The sequence below is a fragment of the Plectrocnemia conspersa genome, unplaced genomic scaffold (genome assembly GCF_051122295.1).
Source record: "Plectrocnemia conspersa isolate PC_06_02 unplaced genomic scaffold, ASM5112229v1 ptg000010l, whole genome shotgun sequence".
NCBI lineage: Eukaryota > Metazoa > Arthropoda > Insecta > Trichoptera > Polycentropodidae > Plectrocnemia > Plectrocnemia conspersa.
The window spans coordinates 25,599,027-25,615,074 of record NW_028277174.1 but is presented as its reverse complement, the minus strand read 5'-3'; the positions used below and the strand labels follow the sequence as shown (position 1 = coordinate 25,615,074).

At 32.1% G+C, this 16,048-nt stretch overlaps 2 protein-coding genes across 2 annotated transcripts; one reads left to right on the top strand and one right to left on the bottom strand.

Moving 5' to 3' along the window:
* Positions 1–8,449: 8,449 nt before the first annotated feature.
* On the bottom strand, positions 8,450–10,106 carry Cib2 (Calcium and integrin binding family member 2). The gene is made up of 5 exons (XM_088195003.1): positions 10,056–10,106; positions 9,956–9,990; positions 9,758–9,875; positions 9,438–9,692; positions 8,450–9,369 (listed from the first exon to the last, which is right to left on the bottom strand). The coding sequence occupies exons 1-5, from the start codon at positions 10,104–10,106 to the stop codon at positions 9,259–9,261; spliced, it is 570 nt and encodes a 189-aa protein (XP_088051129.1). The 3' UTR covers positions 8,450–9,258.
* A 3,659-nt stretch (positions 10,107–13,765) lies between these two features.
* Positions 13,766–16,010, top strand: LOC148231148 (ubiquitin-conjugating enzyme E2 N). Its single transcript, XM_088195741.1, has one exon. The coding sequence runs from the start codon at positions 13,880–13,882 to the stop codon at positions 14,333–14,335; it is 456 nt and encodes a 151-aa protein (XP_088051867.1). The 5' UTR covers positions 13,766–13,879; the 3' UTR covers positions 14,336–16,010.
* Positions 16,011–16,048: the final 38 nt, after the last annotated feature.

The window sequence follows — 16,048 nt, the reverse complement described above, 5'->3', positions numbered from 1 at the left end:
TGTTATCACATTGAAACCATTATTTAACCTAAAACTTATATTTATAAATACATATAATCTCAGCCAAGCAATCAACAAAAAAAAATTTTTCTAGCAAGATAACCAGAAATCTTCGATGTAATATGGTATCATAACAATCTCGATATCACTAAGATGACTTAGAGCTCTAGCTTCAATACAATTTGTGGTAATACGTAGTCTTTTATTATATCATGATTCATACTGTAGTGAAAACTTTTTTGTAAAGTCTTCATTCGACACGACAAAATCCACTCTTAGCGATTCAAAGTAGCTGCTTTGCTGGACCAGATCTGATGATCTTTTCTCTGTACTTCGACAATAAGTCAAAGGAACCGAAGTTGGAGCTGCTCTTTCGAGCGCGAGCGGTGAAATACTTCCCCTTTCGCTCTCTCGCATTTTAAGTGACGAGAGTGAGAGAGATAATGATATGGTGTTTCGCAAATTGAGATGGAACGAGTAACTTGGTTCAATTTCAGTATGCGCGTAGGCGTCCTATGGTCAACACGCATGTCAAGCGTTGCATCGTGGCCACGTGGTCAAGTTATACTACCACATGCTTATCGGGGACTTCAACCGACTTTTATTGACATATTAGAATATTTTAGGGCACCAAAAGGGATTAATTATATTTTTGATAGTATATTCTTCTAATAGATATCGTTATTATATTTTTTTTCGTATAAAATTAAATAATAATAAAATAATTAGTGGTACTTGATTTTGTTAAAAAAATCGTTTCGAATATCCTTATGTATTTTCCTAGATGGGTTTATATAAATGTCACACCATAACGAATTCTTATTTAGAATCGATGGCGACAAATTCTAGGATAGTCACAGATGTAGTGTTTATATTCTGAAGTATAATTTTTATGCCTTATGGCATTTTGCAAAAACCGACAAAGATTTTGCGTAAATTGAAAATTTACGACTGAAAAGTTTTCACTGATATTGTATTGGTATGTGCGCACACAAACTTTTATTATTATCAGTAGCGTAATTTTAATAATATGACAATTTAAAAATTGCGATAATTTGGCACATTTTTCGTTCACGCGCAAATATGCCAGCTGTACGTGACAGAAGCCGCCGTCCGGACGGCATATGAAATTGGCGACAGTGTGGTCGCTTACTCGAAGTCGTAGGTCTCGGCCGACTTCAGTTGTAACTTCGGTTCGGACAACTTTCAGAGAGTGTAGTACAGGCATTAAACTTTTATGTATTTTTGAGTCAAAAGCAAAATAGAAAAGTTCAATTAGACTTGCTTTTTCTATCGCAGCTTTTCGGCTTACATGCGATCTGGACAATAGGAGAAAATCAATGATCCTTTTTCAATGAGTTGTGACCATTAATGAAAACGCTTCAAATCAAATTCTTTTGGCTGATTTGACCGACAGATTTAATTTGTTGTCATGAATCCTTGAAAACGTTTGAAACGTCGGAAACACTCATAATGGATAATATACTTTTATGCTGTTCCATAATTAAGGATTTTCACTGTCGATGAATAAACTCCTAGGCTTAGGATTTTATTCATCGATTTTGTGGTTTATTTATAATTTTTAAGAAAAAAATAATATTCTTTATTTAATTTAAAAATAATCGTAAAAAACAGTTAACCGAATGAAAAAGCAGGTTTACGTTTTTTTAATGACCGAAGAACCGATTAATCGGTTTCGGTTTAAACCAATTTGGAAGCATTATTATATTTATATCATTATATTTATTGAATTTTTTTAAATATTAATTAAATATCATATATTTTATCAAACGCTGTATCATCTATAGACATATTTTAGTCTGATAATAACTTAGATTTATAACTGGATATTGAACAATATATTTGATATATCGTTTCAATGAACACTATAATGTAAGCTCTTATCTCTCAGTTTATTTCACATTATATATTATCATCGTAATATATTGAAAAATTAATAAATTTATTACTATTGTCCTCATAATCTCATTTAACCTTAACTTTAAATGTGTATTTAATTTGACAAGCCTTTTATCGTTCATAATAATTCAGACGATATTGAAACGTCAGCTAAAATTATAAATGAGATGTGATGGATGTTACATACCATTAAGCATAATGTTAATATAAAAGTATTTAGGGTGAGTGCAAAAGTGCAATCTGACACATTGCACGCTAGATTAACATCATGAACACAAGTTCAGACAGCTTTCAATATAGTGAGAGTATATAAAAAGAGATAGACCACTAAGTAATATCAAAATTCAATGAGTCTGAGTTCGACACCTGTTTCAAAATGCTGACTCTCAAGTTTCAAATTTCAAACTGCAACGCATTCAAGAATTTTCCGAAGTTTATAAACTATAAACTATACACATAGACGTGGAAAAAGCAAACTTGGCGACGTAATTTTGTCAGTGTCAGAGCATATAGAGACGAGACCTGCATTAGTTTGCAGGCATTCGCTGGCCGTTGACATTTTCATTGTTGAATAGTTGCACAAGTCTGTGTTAAAAGAATACGTTGTATGAATAAGTAATGTATTAGATTGCGAAGAAAATATACTAGAGATATTGAGATTGAAAATAAACTTATTTGTATGTATTACATAAATTATTTCATTATCAAATTTAATAGAATCGCATTCATTAAAAATCTAGTGATTTACGATTCAACCCGCAAGGGTTTAAAATATCATATCGCAAGCTTATGAACTCGTTTTGGAGTTTAACTGGAGAGAGGAGAGAAATTCAGCCAACCGTAGATAGATTATTTAAGCTGGCTGCTTGGAAAACTACATACAGTGAAAACCGTAGCAGTGGAATAATGGTAGGAAAAATGAAGCGGGAGTGCAACTTTTAATAAGTACACAAAAGTTATAAAAGTTTGTTTCATTCCTTTGTGAATATAAATTCTTACAATGGTTAAAAAATATGTTTTTACTACTCTAACTAATTGGATTTGTAAACAATAAATTGAGACGTTTAAATTTTAATTAGTAGTGAATAATCCATAAATAATGTCTGACTTAAACAAACTGGTAACGTTTCTTAAGAATATTACCAGCACGATATTTTAACATATGCTTCTGGTTTCTCGATGTTATTAATTTTTCAATGAATGAAACATTTCTGGATTTTCTCGAGAAATTTTAAAAATTAAAAAAATATATGTAATGTAAATGCTTCAATATCTTTATATTATTAAGATGATGCAGCGACTTGCGACCACCATGAATAGCAACAAACAAAAAAGGACAATTGTCTCATCGTTAATGCCTGTAACCAAGAATGTTCACCATTAACAATGAGACAAACATCATGGCACAAGAGGGATTTCTTTTGACCACACAACACGGGTCGTTAAGAGAATCCCTTTTGTGACTAAACGGTGCGGATGCAATTAATCATCACAACAGCAAACCCTTTCCGTAGAATTCGAAAGTCGGAGCAACTCGCTTCCAAATATGCAACATCTGATTTCTCGAATTCGACGAAGCGACTCCAGTGATTGGCTAGGAGATCGACGCACAAGCGTGATTGGCCAGCAAGGGTGCATCCCCTAAAAGAATGCCCGGACTCCGACGAGGAGACGCCAGAGTTGATCCGCAGTGGACACGAGACCTTGGCAGAGAGCCCGAGGCAGTCAAGCGAGACGCTGAGGCACGTGACAGAGACCAGACGCCAGAGAGCGGAATCAGCGGCAAACGACGACCAGCAGCCTTCCTGAGGAACCAGCTACGCGCCCCCACCTGACACTCCTGACACCTGTCGCATGCAGCTTGAGCCATCTTGAGCATCATCAACTGCACGAACTCCAACATCACGAGAAACGTCACGCCGTATTCGTTCATTAACAAACTTGTAAATATAAAATAATAAGCAGTCTAATAGGATTCGACCAGGAGTCTCATTGGCCGCGAGGTCAACCACCCCTAGGGTTACGCCCCCTAAAATGACAATAAACTTTAACTGATGTATTGCTAACAAAGTGTAAAAATGCAAATAAATTTCAGACTCCCATATTTATAACTAAATCGTAGAGAAAATTTTTGATATTAGTTATTGTTTCATTACATTTTTCATATTTCTAACAAGACAAATATTCTTAGATTTTTAAAAAAAACGAGATTTAAATTCGCTGAAAGGCAAATTTTAAAGCCCCCATACATTTTTGAAATCTGCCGATTCTCATTTTTTTTTAATCTGATTATTAATGTGGTTTTTAGATCACTAAAGCAGAGATAAGGCTGATTTGAGTGGTTGAGAATATCGTTAACAGTTTTATGCTGCTCAAATATTTTTGAACTTTATTTAAAACTTTTATGAAAGCATGCATATTATCAAACATCTAGTGCAGACCTACCCTTTCTTATGCAGCGTTATAAAAAATGCAATGTTGAACATTTAAATATATTCGAAGCAATAAAAGGCTCGATGAAAATTCTCGAGATTAGGTTTTCCTAGATTTTCTTAAGTACATGCAGAGTTACATACATTGATTGTAATCTGTAAAAATAGTTAATAATTTATAAAATATATAGCGCTTGCTACTTACTTGTAGGTATTGATTATGTTTACATTATTGAACGTTTAAATCAGTAAAATAAAAGACATATATAAAATAATTTAGTGTAAAAAAGTTAAATATTTTCTTTGCTTTGAGACACTTTTAAAAGCATTAATTTTAATATAATAATTATAAAATTAACATATTTTGCAAATATAGAGGGCGTATTTTTTTCTGATACACCTGTAATGGTATTGTACCTGTGTATTGCATTTATTGGGAAAATAATGTGAATAGATGTTTGAAATCTATGAAACGAGAGTCTCTAACAAACATGCTTGTTCAATTTTAACGAACACAAATTGATAGAAGACAATAATAAAAACAAAACCATTTATACAAAAGTAACGTAAAATAAAGTATAATATTTTTGTAGTGAAGAATTTTTAAATTATTAATCTATTCGAATGGTATATATATTTATTACTCATTAAAAATAAAATGTATTTATAACATACAAATAAATTTTAAACAAATATTAATATACTAATAAACCCTCTTTTTAATTAAAAATAAATAAAACAAGTTAAGTTTGGCATAAAATCTTTGATAGCATATTTAATAATCTACTTAAAATTTAAATTATGCGTTACTTAAGATTTGTGTATTTATGTTTATAATTATCTAAAAATTATAAAATATTAAATTAATTAAACGACTGCTTTTGCTCTTGTGCAAATTCAGCGTAAGCTCCACTGGATGCAAGTTCATGCTGTACTCTTGCGTATTTAAAAGAAAGTGAAAGTTTTGAACTGAAGTTATTTTTAATTAAGCGTTTCAGCTTATGCAGCGTTTGGGTCGTATGTAGATCTGCAGTTGAGTCGGTTAATAAGGTGTACAAGTCGTATGGAAGTAGATCTTCGGTTGGATCAATAGGTCCTCTTAGAAGTCGTTGGTGATTATCTTCGAGCGCGTTCCGTTCTAATAACTTTCATTTAGCTTAGCAATAAAAATGACTTCTGTCATCAGAATAATCCAAAGGTTCTAATCAAAAGCATTGAAATCTAACACAGGTGTTGGTTTGTGACTAACGAAATGCTTTGCTCAATTCTTGTGTGTACAACGAAAGAAAAGATACAAAAACGCCAGCAAGGTATATCTCAACAGATTGAGGCTCGTGCGAATAAAACACTAAGGAAATGGCTGACTTCTATAAATAAACACAGTATGAAGTATTAGAGACCTAGAGATTTACCAGCCAGAAAATAATAATATATAACCAGTGGGACAATGCATTTACAACTAATTTAATTTAATGAAAATATTCTATGTCAATGTTTAACGAATACGATAATATTTATTTTTAACTTACATATCTTACTCAAAAATTAAAAATAAATATATTTACGTATAACTACAATTAAATTGGCTTACAAAAACATTTTCACGTTAACTTCACTAGCAAAGTCGATTATATGACTGTGTGGTTTATATGTGGTTGGATGAGTATAATTACATTAGGGAATCGAAAATCCCGAATGTGAATGCACGATAGCTAAAATCGTAAAACTTATTGAGCTACGTTACAGCATATAAATTTTGCGGCAAGGGAATGTTTCAGATTTTTAGTGCATGTCCTATAATTTACTATCGACTGCAAGAGCATTGACATCTACTGCGCCGAACATTTCCTAACGTTACATCCTAGATGTGAACCACAATCTGTCGTTTAGTTTCAAAACTAGCTATAATTTTTAATATAGTATAATAGTGTGCATAAAAATATACTAAATTGAATTATAATATTTCTGTCGATAAATTAAAAAAAATGTTTTTGTTATGATTCCTGTTCTGTAGGACTTCAATGAAGAACTTAAAATGTCGAAGGGTTAATGAAAAATCTAAAATAGTATTTTAAAATTATGTTTATTTAAATTATATGCATACAAATGTATATGAATTTAATAGATTTATTATCTTGACAAAGCTTAAATATGAAGAAATCGAACAACCAAACAATATATATAAGTGACGTGATTAGCACCCGGAACTCTGGTGAGTTATTTTATTTATCAGTTATTCTGATTCATGTTAAAAATATCAGGACTATTTATTTATACATTATTCTTATTGATTTTGAGGAGAAAAAATCTGGAGAAGTCATTGAAAAAATTCACAGTTGCACAATTAACGTAAGTAATTTTTTCAATTAAAAAATGTTTTTTTATTATTTATTAGTTAGTTGTAGTATTTATACCATAGCTTATATAAAAAACACAAAAATATTTTTTTTAAACTAAAATATGGTACAAGTGAACTATAGATAAGGCAAAATAGTACATGGAAGAAGAAAATAACTACCTTTGTTTTTGTAATATTATACACAAAGAGCTGTAGATGAGGCAGCAGTATATCTAAGAATAACATGACTTCCTGTGCTGTTGTATATGTTACAGACAAAGTGTGAATTTCGATAATACATACATTAACTAGTCAATTTATGCGTTAACAAATCACTTTAGTTACAGTACACACAAAATAATTTATGAACAATATAAAAAGATATTGTATGCTTTCACTGTTCGGTGATTGTCAAAGTATTCAAATGTTCACATAACGTACACTAAAGTTGCCATATTAAAAAATCAAAATACTTTAATAGAACATGGCAATCCTAGAGTAGATATAAAATATGAAAAATATTATTATCTGTTTCAAATAAAAAAATCATTTTAAATGTGTTTTATTAATTATTTTATGAAAAAATCTAAAATAGAAAAAAATATTAAATTTTGCAAAAGTATTTTAAGTAAAAATATACCTACAAATAAATTAATGTTTTAATTTTTCAACACGTGTAATTGTTTTAATAAAAAAATTAGCATTAAATAAATATATATATATATATATGTTCCATAAAAAAATGTAGATAGAGCAACTAAAAATGTTTAGATGGAACATTATATTTTCATTATTACATTTGAAGCAAAGATTCCTCGAATAAACTTGTACGTATCAGGCGCGTACGGTGATATACTTTCCCTTTCGCTCGCTCGCGTGTTAAGTGAGTGAGAGATAAAGTCGGGCGTTCCGCACGCATTTGGACATTTGAATATCTAATAAATTCGCCCGCTTATTAACTATTCGCAGTTAAAATATTTTGTCAAATATTCGTAAAGAATTCGTTCATACTTGTAATAGAATATATTAATATTTTTAATTGCTAAACATGTATTATTTCTTAGGCTTTTGTTTATATAACAAAGTATACACTAACTATGAGTTTTAGATAAAGCTTACAATGCTACATTTTGTGTATACTATCACTAGATAATGCATGTATCGTGTATGCTATAACTAGTGAGTGTATGAACTCTCTGATGTGAGCTAGTTACATCGTCAAGACAGACGAGCATTATATAAGTGATTTTTCAAAAACATCATTATTTCATAAAATATGCATTTATTCATTCATTAGATTAATTTTTCTATTTTACATGATGCCATGTTACAATTGCTCAATTGATAGTAATTTTACAGAACATCTTTTTCAGTTATTGATTGTATGACTTTGTTAAAATAAGGTCTACACGATGCTATTTTTTTTGGTAAATAAAAATAAAAAAACAGACTAAAAGATCAAGAACTAGGATATATATGTTGAAAATGTTATTGTTTCAATCATTTATGGTGGGATTTTTAGCATACATCTAGGGGTTTTTAGTGTAATTAAAAAAAATAAAAAATATGCAAGAAATTATATACATACGTATCAGGCACGTACGGTGAGATATGTACTTTCCTCTGAAAGTATCTCACCGTACGCGCCTGATACGTATTTATTCGATATTCATATATCCAAATACTCGGATCGGATAATTGATATCTCGTTTATTGTGAAGGCATTGCTTGCAATTATGTATTTATCTACAACAAATAACTTCTTAAACAAATAACACTTGCGGAAATCATTGTAAAAGTTCATTTATGAGATGATGCCAGTTGCAGCACGTTTATTTTACTCAATTGACAAGATAATCGGCGTAATTAGGCCCTAAAGGTTGGTAGACATATTGTGATGCTAATGTGTTAGGGTCCATAAAACTATGCTATAGAAGGCATCAACGGCGTAGCTAGGGTATGTGCTGCCCATGGCGATCCTTAAAATTGCCGCCCCCCTCCCCATATATTTTTTGCAGGGTCATAAAATCAGCATTTTTTAAAATAATAAATTTATTATTATTAAGCTCTTATTATTCGTGAATTTATATATGTTTTAGTACATTCAGGGTTAAGAACCACACTAGACAATCCCATCGCGAATATGCCGCCCCCAAGCAAGTGCCGCCCGGGGCGGCCCGCCCCCCCATAGCTACGCCACTGGAAGGCATTTACCACATATTTATGTAATTCGAAAAATTTAAAGGCAAGAATGTATAGTTGAAATTATCAATTCACTTTGTCCTTGCTGTTTCAATAAATAAAGTTACAAGAACAGTGGCTTAATAAGCCAGAAATTTACTTGGGATATTGATATCGTCACAATATCACGAGAGGAGAATTGAAATATATCAGATATAACATAGTGAGTTTTGAAATCTCACGACTCGCATAGAAAAATGTACTTGAATAGATCTGATGTAAATTTATGAACATAAATAACATATTAATACATATAATAATGCTAAATAAATAAATACATATCTTGAATATAAAAGTGACATTAAATATAATATATAGGCCATTCCATTATATTCTTATATGAAACGTTGATAAAAATTCCGGAGCTCTTGTGATAACGTGCTCAAATTCCATATATGACAGTTTTCCATCACCGTCTACATCAGCTTCTTCTACTACCTATTTATAAATGAATTATAGTAACATATTTATGACACAATAACAATTAAAAGTAAAAATAATCTTACTTTATCAGCAATTTGTTGATAGTCTTCATTAGAAAGTTCACCTCTGGTCAACAAACGTAGAGCTGTGTTTAAATCTGCAGTACTTATAAACTTATCTCCATCGAAATCGTATATTTTAAATGCATAAAACACTTTGATATCTCTCGGTGCTTGCTCGCTGAACATGGACATCAAATCAAGAAAGTCTTCGAACGTGAGATTGCCTTTACCGTCTCTTGAAAACACTTCTAAAATCCTTTTTCTAAAAGGATTTTCCTAATTATTATGTTAGTGAATAATTACCATGATTATATTTCATATAAATGTTAATATCATATTACTCTTAGCTCAGGTAGCTTTTCTATATATTCAAGTGGAACATGTATTTTTACAGCTTGATCTTCGGTCATACGTTTCGGTACAAGATCTGGGTTAACCTCTCGGAATCTTTTATGAACTCTAGATTAAATATTTACAAAGATATGTGATACGTATATCTATATATATACTATTGTATATATTATAATTAAATATCTAACCTTAATATTTCTTTGCGTGTAAAAAATGTGCAATCCTAAGCAGCATAATTAAAAATAATTATTTAATGTAATTTAATACAAAATATTGATTAGCATTTACCTGATAATCTTCTAATTGTTCTTCAGTAAACGTTACAATTTTATTCCCCATTTTGCAGAAGGAACGTTCCGGAACTTTCACTCGCTTGCGTAGCTGAAAGAAAACTGCAGCCTTTGTTACGAAAAATATGTTGATAGATACAAATCTACTACGTATAAATAAATTGGGGTGTGGCCTAATGTGTTGACCAGCACATCTAAAACATGAAAGCATTTGAATATTCAGAACAGAACCAATATACTTAATTAAAAAATATCGATTTCTGAAAATCAATACGTAGCTATTTATTACCATCATACATAACTTTGTAATTAAAATGTTTATTGCTATATATGTTTAAAGTTTTTTAATTAATTTTAAATATATTCACACTAAATAATAATATATTAAAAATAATACAGTCAAGGTGATATAATAGGCAAAGGTTTAGCATTACTAAAACTGATTATACAAATGATAGTAATTTGCCACACCCTATATTCAATTTATCAGAATATATGATTGCTAGAAACGCGTCCCATAAATTCATGTTATAAATATATGTTTGATATATACATATAAATACACATATCATTTTTTCTTTCGTGTAAATAAAATACACCAAACCATTACTATAAAAAGCAGTAATAATAATATATCTACAACAGTGTATTTTTTTTATTAAAATAAGTTCTTGTATCGCTAAAATAGAAAAAGGCAATGAACTCCTAAAATAGAAACTTCCACTAAGGTTGACTGAAAAATGTTTCAATACAAAATTACCTACAATCATATGATAAAATACTAGTTTTAAAATTGTTTTTCGGACAAATGGGTTCTACAGATATTTTCACTTGAAAATATAAAATTTGTATACACTTTTAATTATCACTGTTTTATCTTAATCCATATTATATTATTTAATTAAATTGAAAAATTAGTAAGATTAGTAAGGTTAAATGTTTATGTTTGGACTTTGCAGTTTGGAAATTTGCTCTTTAATCAAGTTTCATTCCAATTTAGAAGATATTTTTTATAATCTTGAGTAGGTCATGGTGCCACATTAGGTTTTATTCTTTTGATATTAATTGTACGCTGGATAAAAGGCGGACTTTCTATTGTTGCATTTTTAATATAACAACCAGCCATTTATTATAGTGATGTCTAATAATTTAATAGAACAGCCTCATATACAATTTTCTAGTTCTAGCCGTTATTTTGTATCGTCATATGATGCTATCATACCTTCCCATATGTTTATTATGTTGTTTTAATATAACGGGACATTTTATTTAATTTTTTTATTTTTTCCGACATATCTGTTAAACATTTGAAACGGTTCTGCACCCATAAATGATTACAATAATATCACCATTTTATTATCTTTCCTGAAAGTATAAATAATTTATACCTCCATTTATGGTACTTTAACGTCAAATATTGCTTTATATGATAGCGCATTTTTATAGCACATATGTTCATCTATTGAAAGCATTTCTTACATTGGTATTTTCAAAAATTTTGACGAAACTGAGTCTGTAACAGATCATAGTTTATATAATTTATAATTTGTCACTCATTAAATTATTATTGAAATACAGGTTTGAACGATTTTTTCAAATGCTTTTTCACTTAATGTGTTTCGAATAATATACAATCCAACAATGTTTTTCAGTACATTATCATATTAGATTAATATACCACAAATGTCAAAATACAAATTTACAAGTATATTATAGTTTTGGAGACACTATATCGAATATATATCCACTTAGCGGCGGCACGATTGTATTGCTTTTGGCGTGAATTTTTGACTTCTGAGAAGGAATAATTGTTTTTCGCGCTCTCCTATAGGTCAAAATTTGGTTTAGATGTGCTTAATTGGATTTTCACTTACTGTAATGATTATAAAAAGACTTTATATGAACGCTAAATTTTATTTCTTTTGCCGTGGATTCTAAACAGGAACGTAATTTGCGGGGAGAGGCAGCTAGGGGCATTTTCCATCATTTAAATGCATGTCATTGAATGAAGTACTATAAATCCTAATTAAATAAAAAAATTAAAAAATGACCACTGACTGGCCAACTTTTGATCGCCCCCCCCCCCCGTCCTCTAAAAACCTAAAATGACGTCCCGGCCATCCATCCGCCAAAAGGAATTTCCGGGACTCGAGATATTTATATACCCATTACAGATTAATATAAATTTTTGTTGAAATTGGATTAAGTGTTTATTTTTAATATATGTATTTATATTGTGGCGGATGACAGCGAATATGTAAATTTTAGTGTTGCCAGAATAAGAAAACGGGAGTAAACGGTTTGTAACCTCAAAACTGCCAAATCGAGTCGCGCCGCCATGCATCACGCGCGTTTCTACAATAAAAAATAGCAAACGCAAGTTGTGGAGCCACGTGTATTATAGTCAGGGCCGGCTCTGAGCATGTGCAACTGATTCATTCGCGTAGAGCCCAACAGACAACTAAAACAATATTAAAAACAGACCTTTTTTAATCGCAAAATGTGAAATTACAATTAATATAACAATATTTTATTTTCCTAAGAAAATACGATGAAAGCAAAATTGTGCGAATTATTTGGTCGGTTTTACTTTTTCAGTCGTTGTGTATTTTTGTAAAATTCATATACCTAGACATAGCCGACCTTGCGCTCTACCAAAATTCCATCGTAAATTTGAAACTTAATTTTGGTCAATAGAAGGGCGCCAAAACAATCATCACTTCTCAGCGATCAAAAACCCACGTCAAAAGCAATAACATCCTGTGGGCGCCGACGCAGTGGGAACGCTCGGTAACGACTTCTGAGAAGAGATAATTGTTTTTTGCGCTTTCCTATTGATCCAAATTCGGCTTAGCTATGCTTTATTTGATTCTTACTTATTGCACGTTGTAATGTTTATAAAATTTCTTATTATAAACGCTAGATAACCGATCGTTTCCACTGCGACAGCGACGGTACGATTTTATAGCTTTTGACGTAGATTTGAAACAATGACACTCTTGAATTTGGTTAGAAAATACATCTCATTATTGAAATACTACAAAACCTAATGAAATAAAAAATATTAATAAAATGACCACTAACTGGCCAACTTTTGCTTCCCCCCCCCCCTTCTGGAAAAACTTGAAATGACGTCCCAGATTTATGCAGGTCTTATAAAAAATAATATTCTTTTAAATTAAGTTTCTGTGCAAATATAAAAATATTTTTTTCATTCGGGATTACCCCATCAATAAAAATGTGATATGATTTCCCTGAATTATGCCGGTTATATTAAAAAAAATATTCATTTAAATTAAGTTTCGGTGCAAATATAAATGTGCAATTATTGAATATTATTTTTTATTCGGGATTTCACTTATAAAATTGTGACCATAATGAATTTTTATATAAATAGTAGTTTTATTCATACAATTATCAATTCTGAATTTATATTTGTTTTCTAAATTTGAAATTAAAAATAGTGTCAAATAAATGTATTTATTTGTGCTTAATTTTTTCCAATTTAAAAAAAAAGTATTAAATAGCACTCTTTGTTCAGTATTACCCCATCATCCTAAATTGCGACTTAAATGAAATTTTGAGCAAATATACTGCCAGATACGTAGTTTTAAGCTGAATTAAGCGTTATTTAATCGTTTTCTGTGGTGAATTTGTTGTAAAACGCGACACCTTTGTCGAAAACGAGGTAATGCGCGATGACATTGCCGATTATAATCGGCGCCGGCACCTGGCCGACGAACGACGCGCTTAGGCCGCGCAGTGCGACGCTGCTGCTGGCGGCTTGAAGGGCCGCGGCGGCCGAGCTGTGATAGCGCCACCATGGCCGCGCTGCCGCGCCGCATCATCAAAGAGACCCAGCGGCTGATGTTGGAGCCGGTGCCGGGCATCAGCGCCGTGCCCTCCGACACCAACGCCCGGTACTTCCACGTGATCGTCACCGGGCCCGAGGACTCGCCCTTCGAGGGCGGCCTCTTCAAGCTCGAGCTCTTCCTGCCCGAGGACTACCCCATGTCTGCTCCCAAGGTGCGCTTCATCACCAAGATTTATCACCCGAACATCGACAGGCTGGGCCGCATCTGCCTGGACATCCTCAAGGACAAGTGGAGCCCCGCGCTCCAGATACGCACCGTGCTGCTGTCCATCCAGGCGCTGCTGTCGGCCCCCAACCCCGACGACCCGCTCGCCAACGACGTGGCCGAGCTGTGGAAGGTCAACGAGAGCGAGGCGATCCGCAACGCCAAGGAGTGGACGAGGAGGTACGCCATGGACAATTGAGGACGCCCCGCGCCGAATTCGTTCCAGTCAGTTGTCCTGTGCCTTATATCGGAACGCCCCCTTATCATCACCACTATTATTATTATTATTACTACTCTTCTTCTTCAATCATACATCGTTTGTTAATCATTTAGTATGCTTTCAGATTGTTTTTTTGTTACCGTGTCGGATCTATCTATTCAAGATGGTATCGCATTCGATGTGTGATTATGCTACTTCGTTGTTAGACTTCTAATCTAAGAGAGAGTAGCTAACGGAAGGCATTGTCGAGACTTCTTCCTTATCTACTTTCTGAACAAAGACATAATTCAATCTGGTGTCAAGGATAATGTACCTCACAGCAAACTTTGTCTGAAACCTTGTCTGATACCATCCTTTTGGGAATGTTATAAAATAACAGTATCTAACAAGAAACCTAGACTATTTTATACTCTTAATCATATTTCAAAAAGTCACTCATTAAAGTATGGTTGTCTAAAGTGAGAATATCATAGCGGACATCTTTTTCCACATATAGACTGTTTTGGAAATGTTATAAAATAGCAGTACCTGACAGAAAACATCTAGACTATGCTCTTGATGAAATCAATGCTACGTACGTCGCCTAACAACGAAGCATGCGAGTGTAATCCACCGAAACAGATACATTTCCAATGAATTTTATATTTTAATTAGATTATAAATAAATTTTATTATAATTTATTATATAACGTATCGAATAAACTGACACAATTTCTAAACATGTTTTTTTATTATTTGTTCGTTTAACTTCCCGTTATTATTTTGAATAATATCAAAATTAGGCTCGGGCAAATTGGACACGATCGAGATCCGATACAGCGAAAGATCTGAAAGCTTTTACCATCCCTTTCCCGTGCGCGTGATTAAAACGACTACAATGAAAACGGAGAGTGGGAACCGATCGAATGAAACCAAAGCGCGGACGTTAAGACGATCGTCGAGTGTGAAACGTGCTGTTTAATAAAATCTGCTTCGCTTCTTATTATCTGCGGGCAATTCTCACAGTGAAATATGTATGATGCGTGTTTCAGTCTTCGTTTACACCCAATCATATTATATAATGAATTAATGGAAACTCACTGAATCACGTTTTGTTACGATTTCTTGGCAAAAGATGCACCTAGATTGTAGTGACGGTGTATGATGATGTATATTGTTTTAGGCAAATAGCGTGATTACTTTGTAACGATTCCACCTTTAGATACATTTCAGCTGTTGTAAATAAAATGATTAAGTCGTAGTCGAGTTTCCATTTTATACTATTTTTAATTTTTATGAAATGCAACATCATTGGCAGAAAAACAATTGATCAACTGAAATGGCGATCTTCTGAAATTATATCTTAAAATTCTTATTATATAGATATATAAAATTGAATGTTTGTGTTTTTATTATTATTTCCGAACTGCTGTTATTAAAGAAAAATTACATGTGTGAGCCGGTCGCGACCGTTGTGAGCGCATCGTCTTCTTGGAGTGTTGTAAATTATATATCATCTCTCGACTTCTTAAACTTAAGATTTTATATTTGTTAAATATTGATCAATTGGGAAGGTGTGTGAGGCATGCGGCGGGCGCGATCAAGAGTGTATTAATATTGAACGATACAATTAAAAACATTGTAACTGCTTTCAAAATAGAACTTTAAAATACAACTTGCTTTTTTATTATTAAATATATCACCCAAACCCTT

Coding starts and splice junctions, on each gene's coding strand:
- LOC148231148 (XM_088195741.1), top strand. CDS start 13,880: ATGGCCGCGCTGCCGCGCCGCATCATCAAAGAGACCCAGCGGCTGATG.
- Cib2 (XM_088195003.1), bottom strand. CDS start 10,106: ATGGGGAATAAAATTGTAACGTTTACTGAAGAACAATTAGAAGATTAT. Junction 9,876..9,955: donor ACACGCAAAGAAATATTAAG/GTTAGATATTTA, acceptor TATTTAATCTAG/AGTTCATAAAAGATTCCGAG. Junction 9,693..9,757: donor AAAAGCTACCTGAGCTAAGA/GTAATATGATAT, acceptor CATAATAATTAG/GAAAATCCTTTTAGAAAAAG.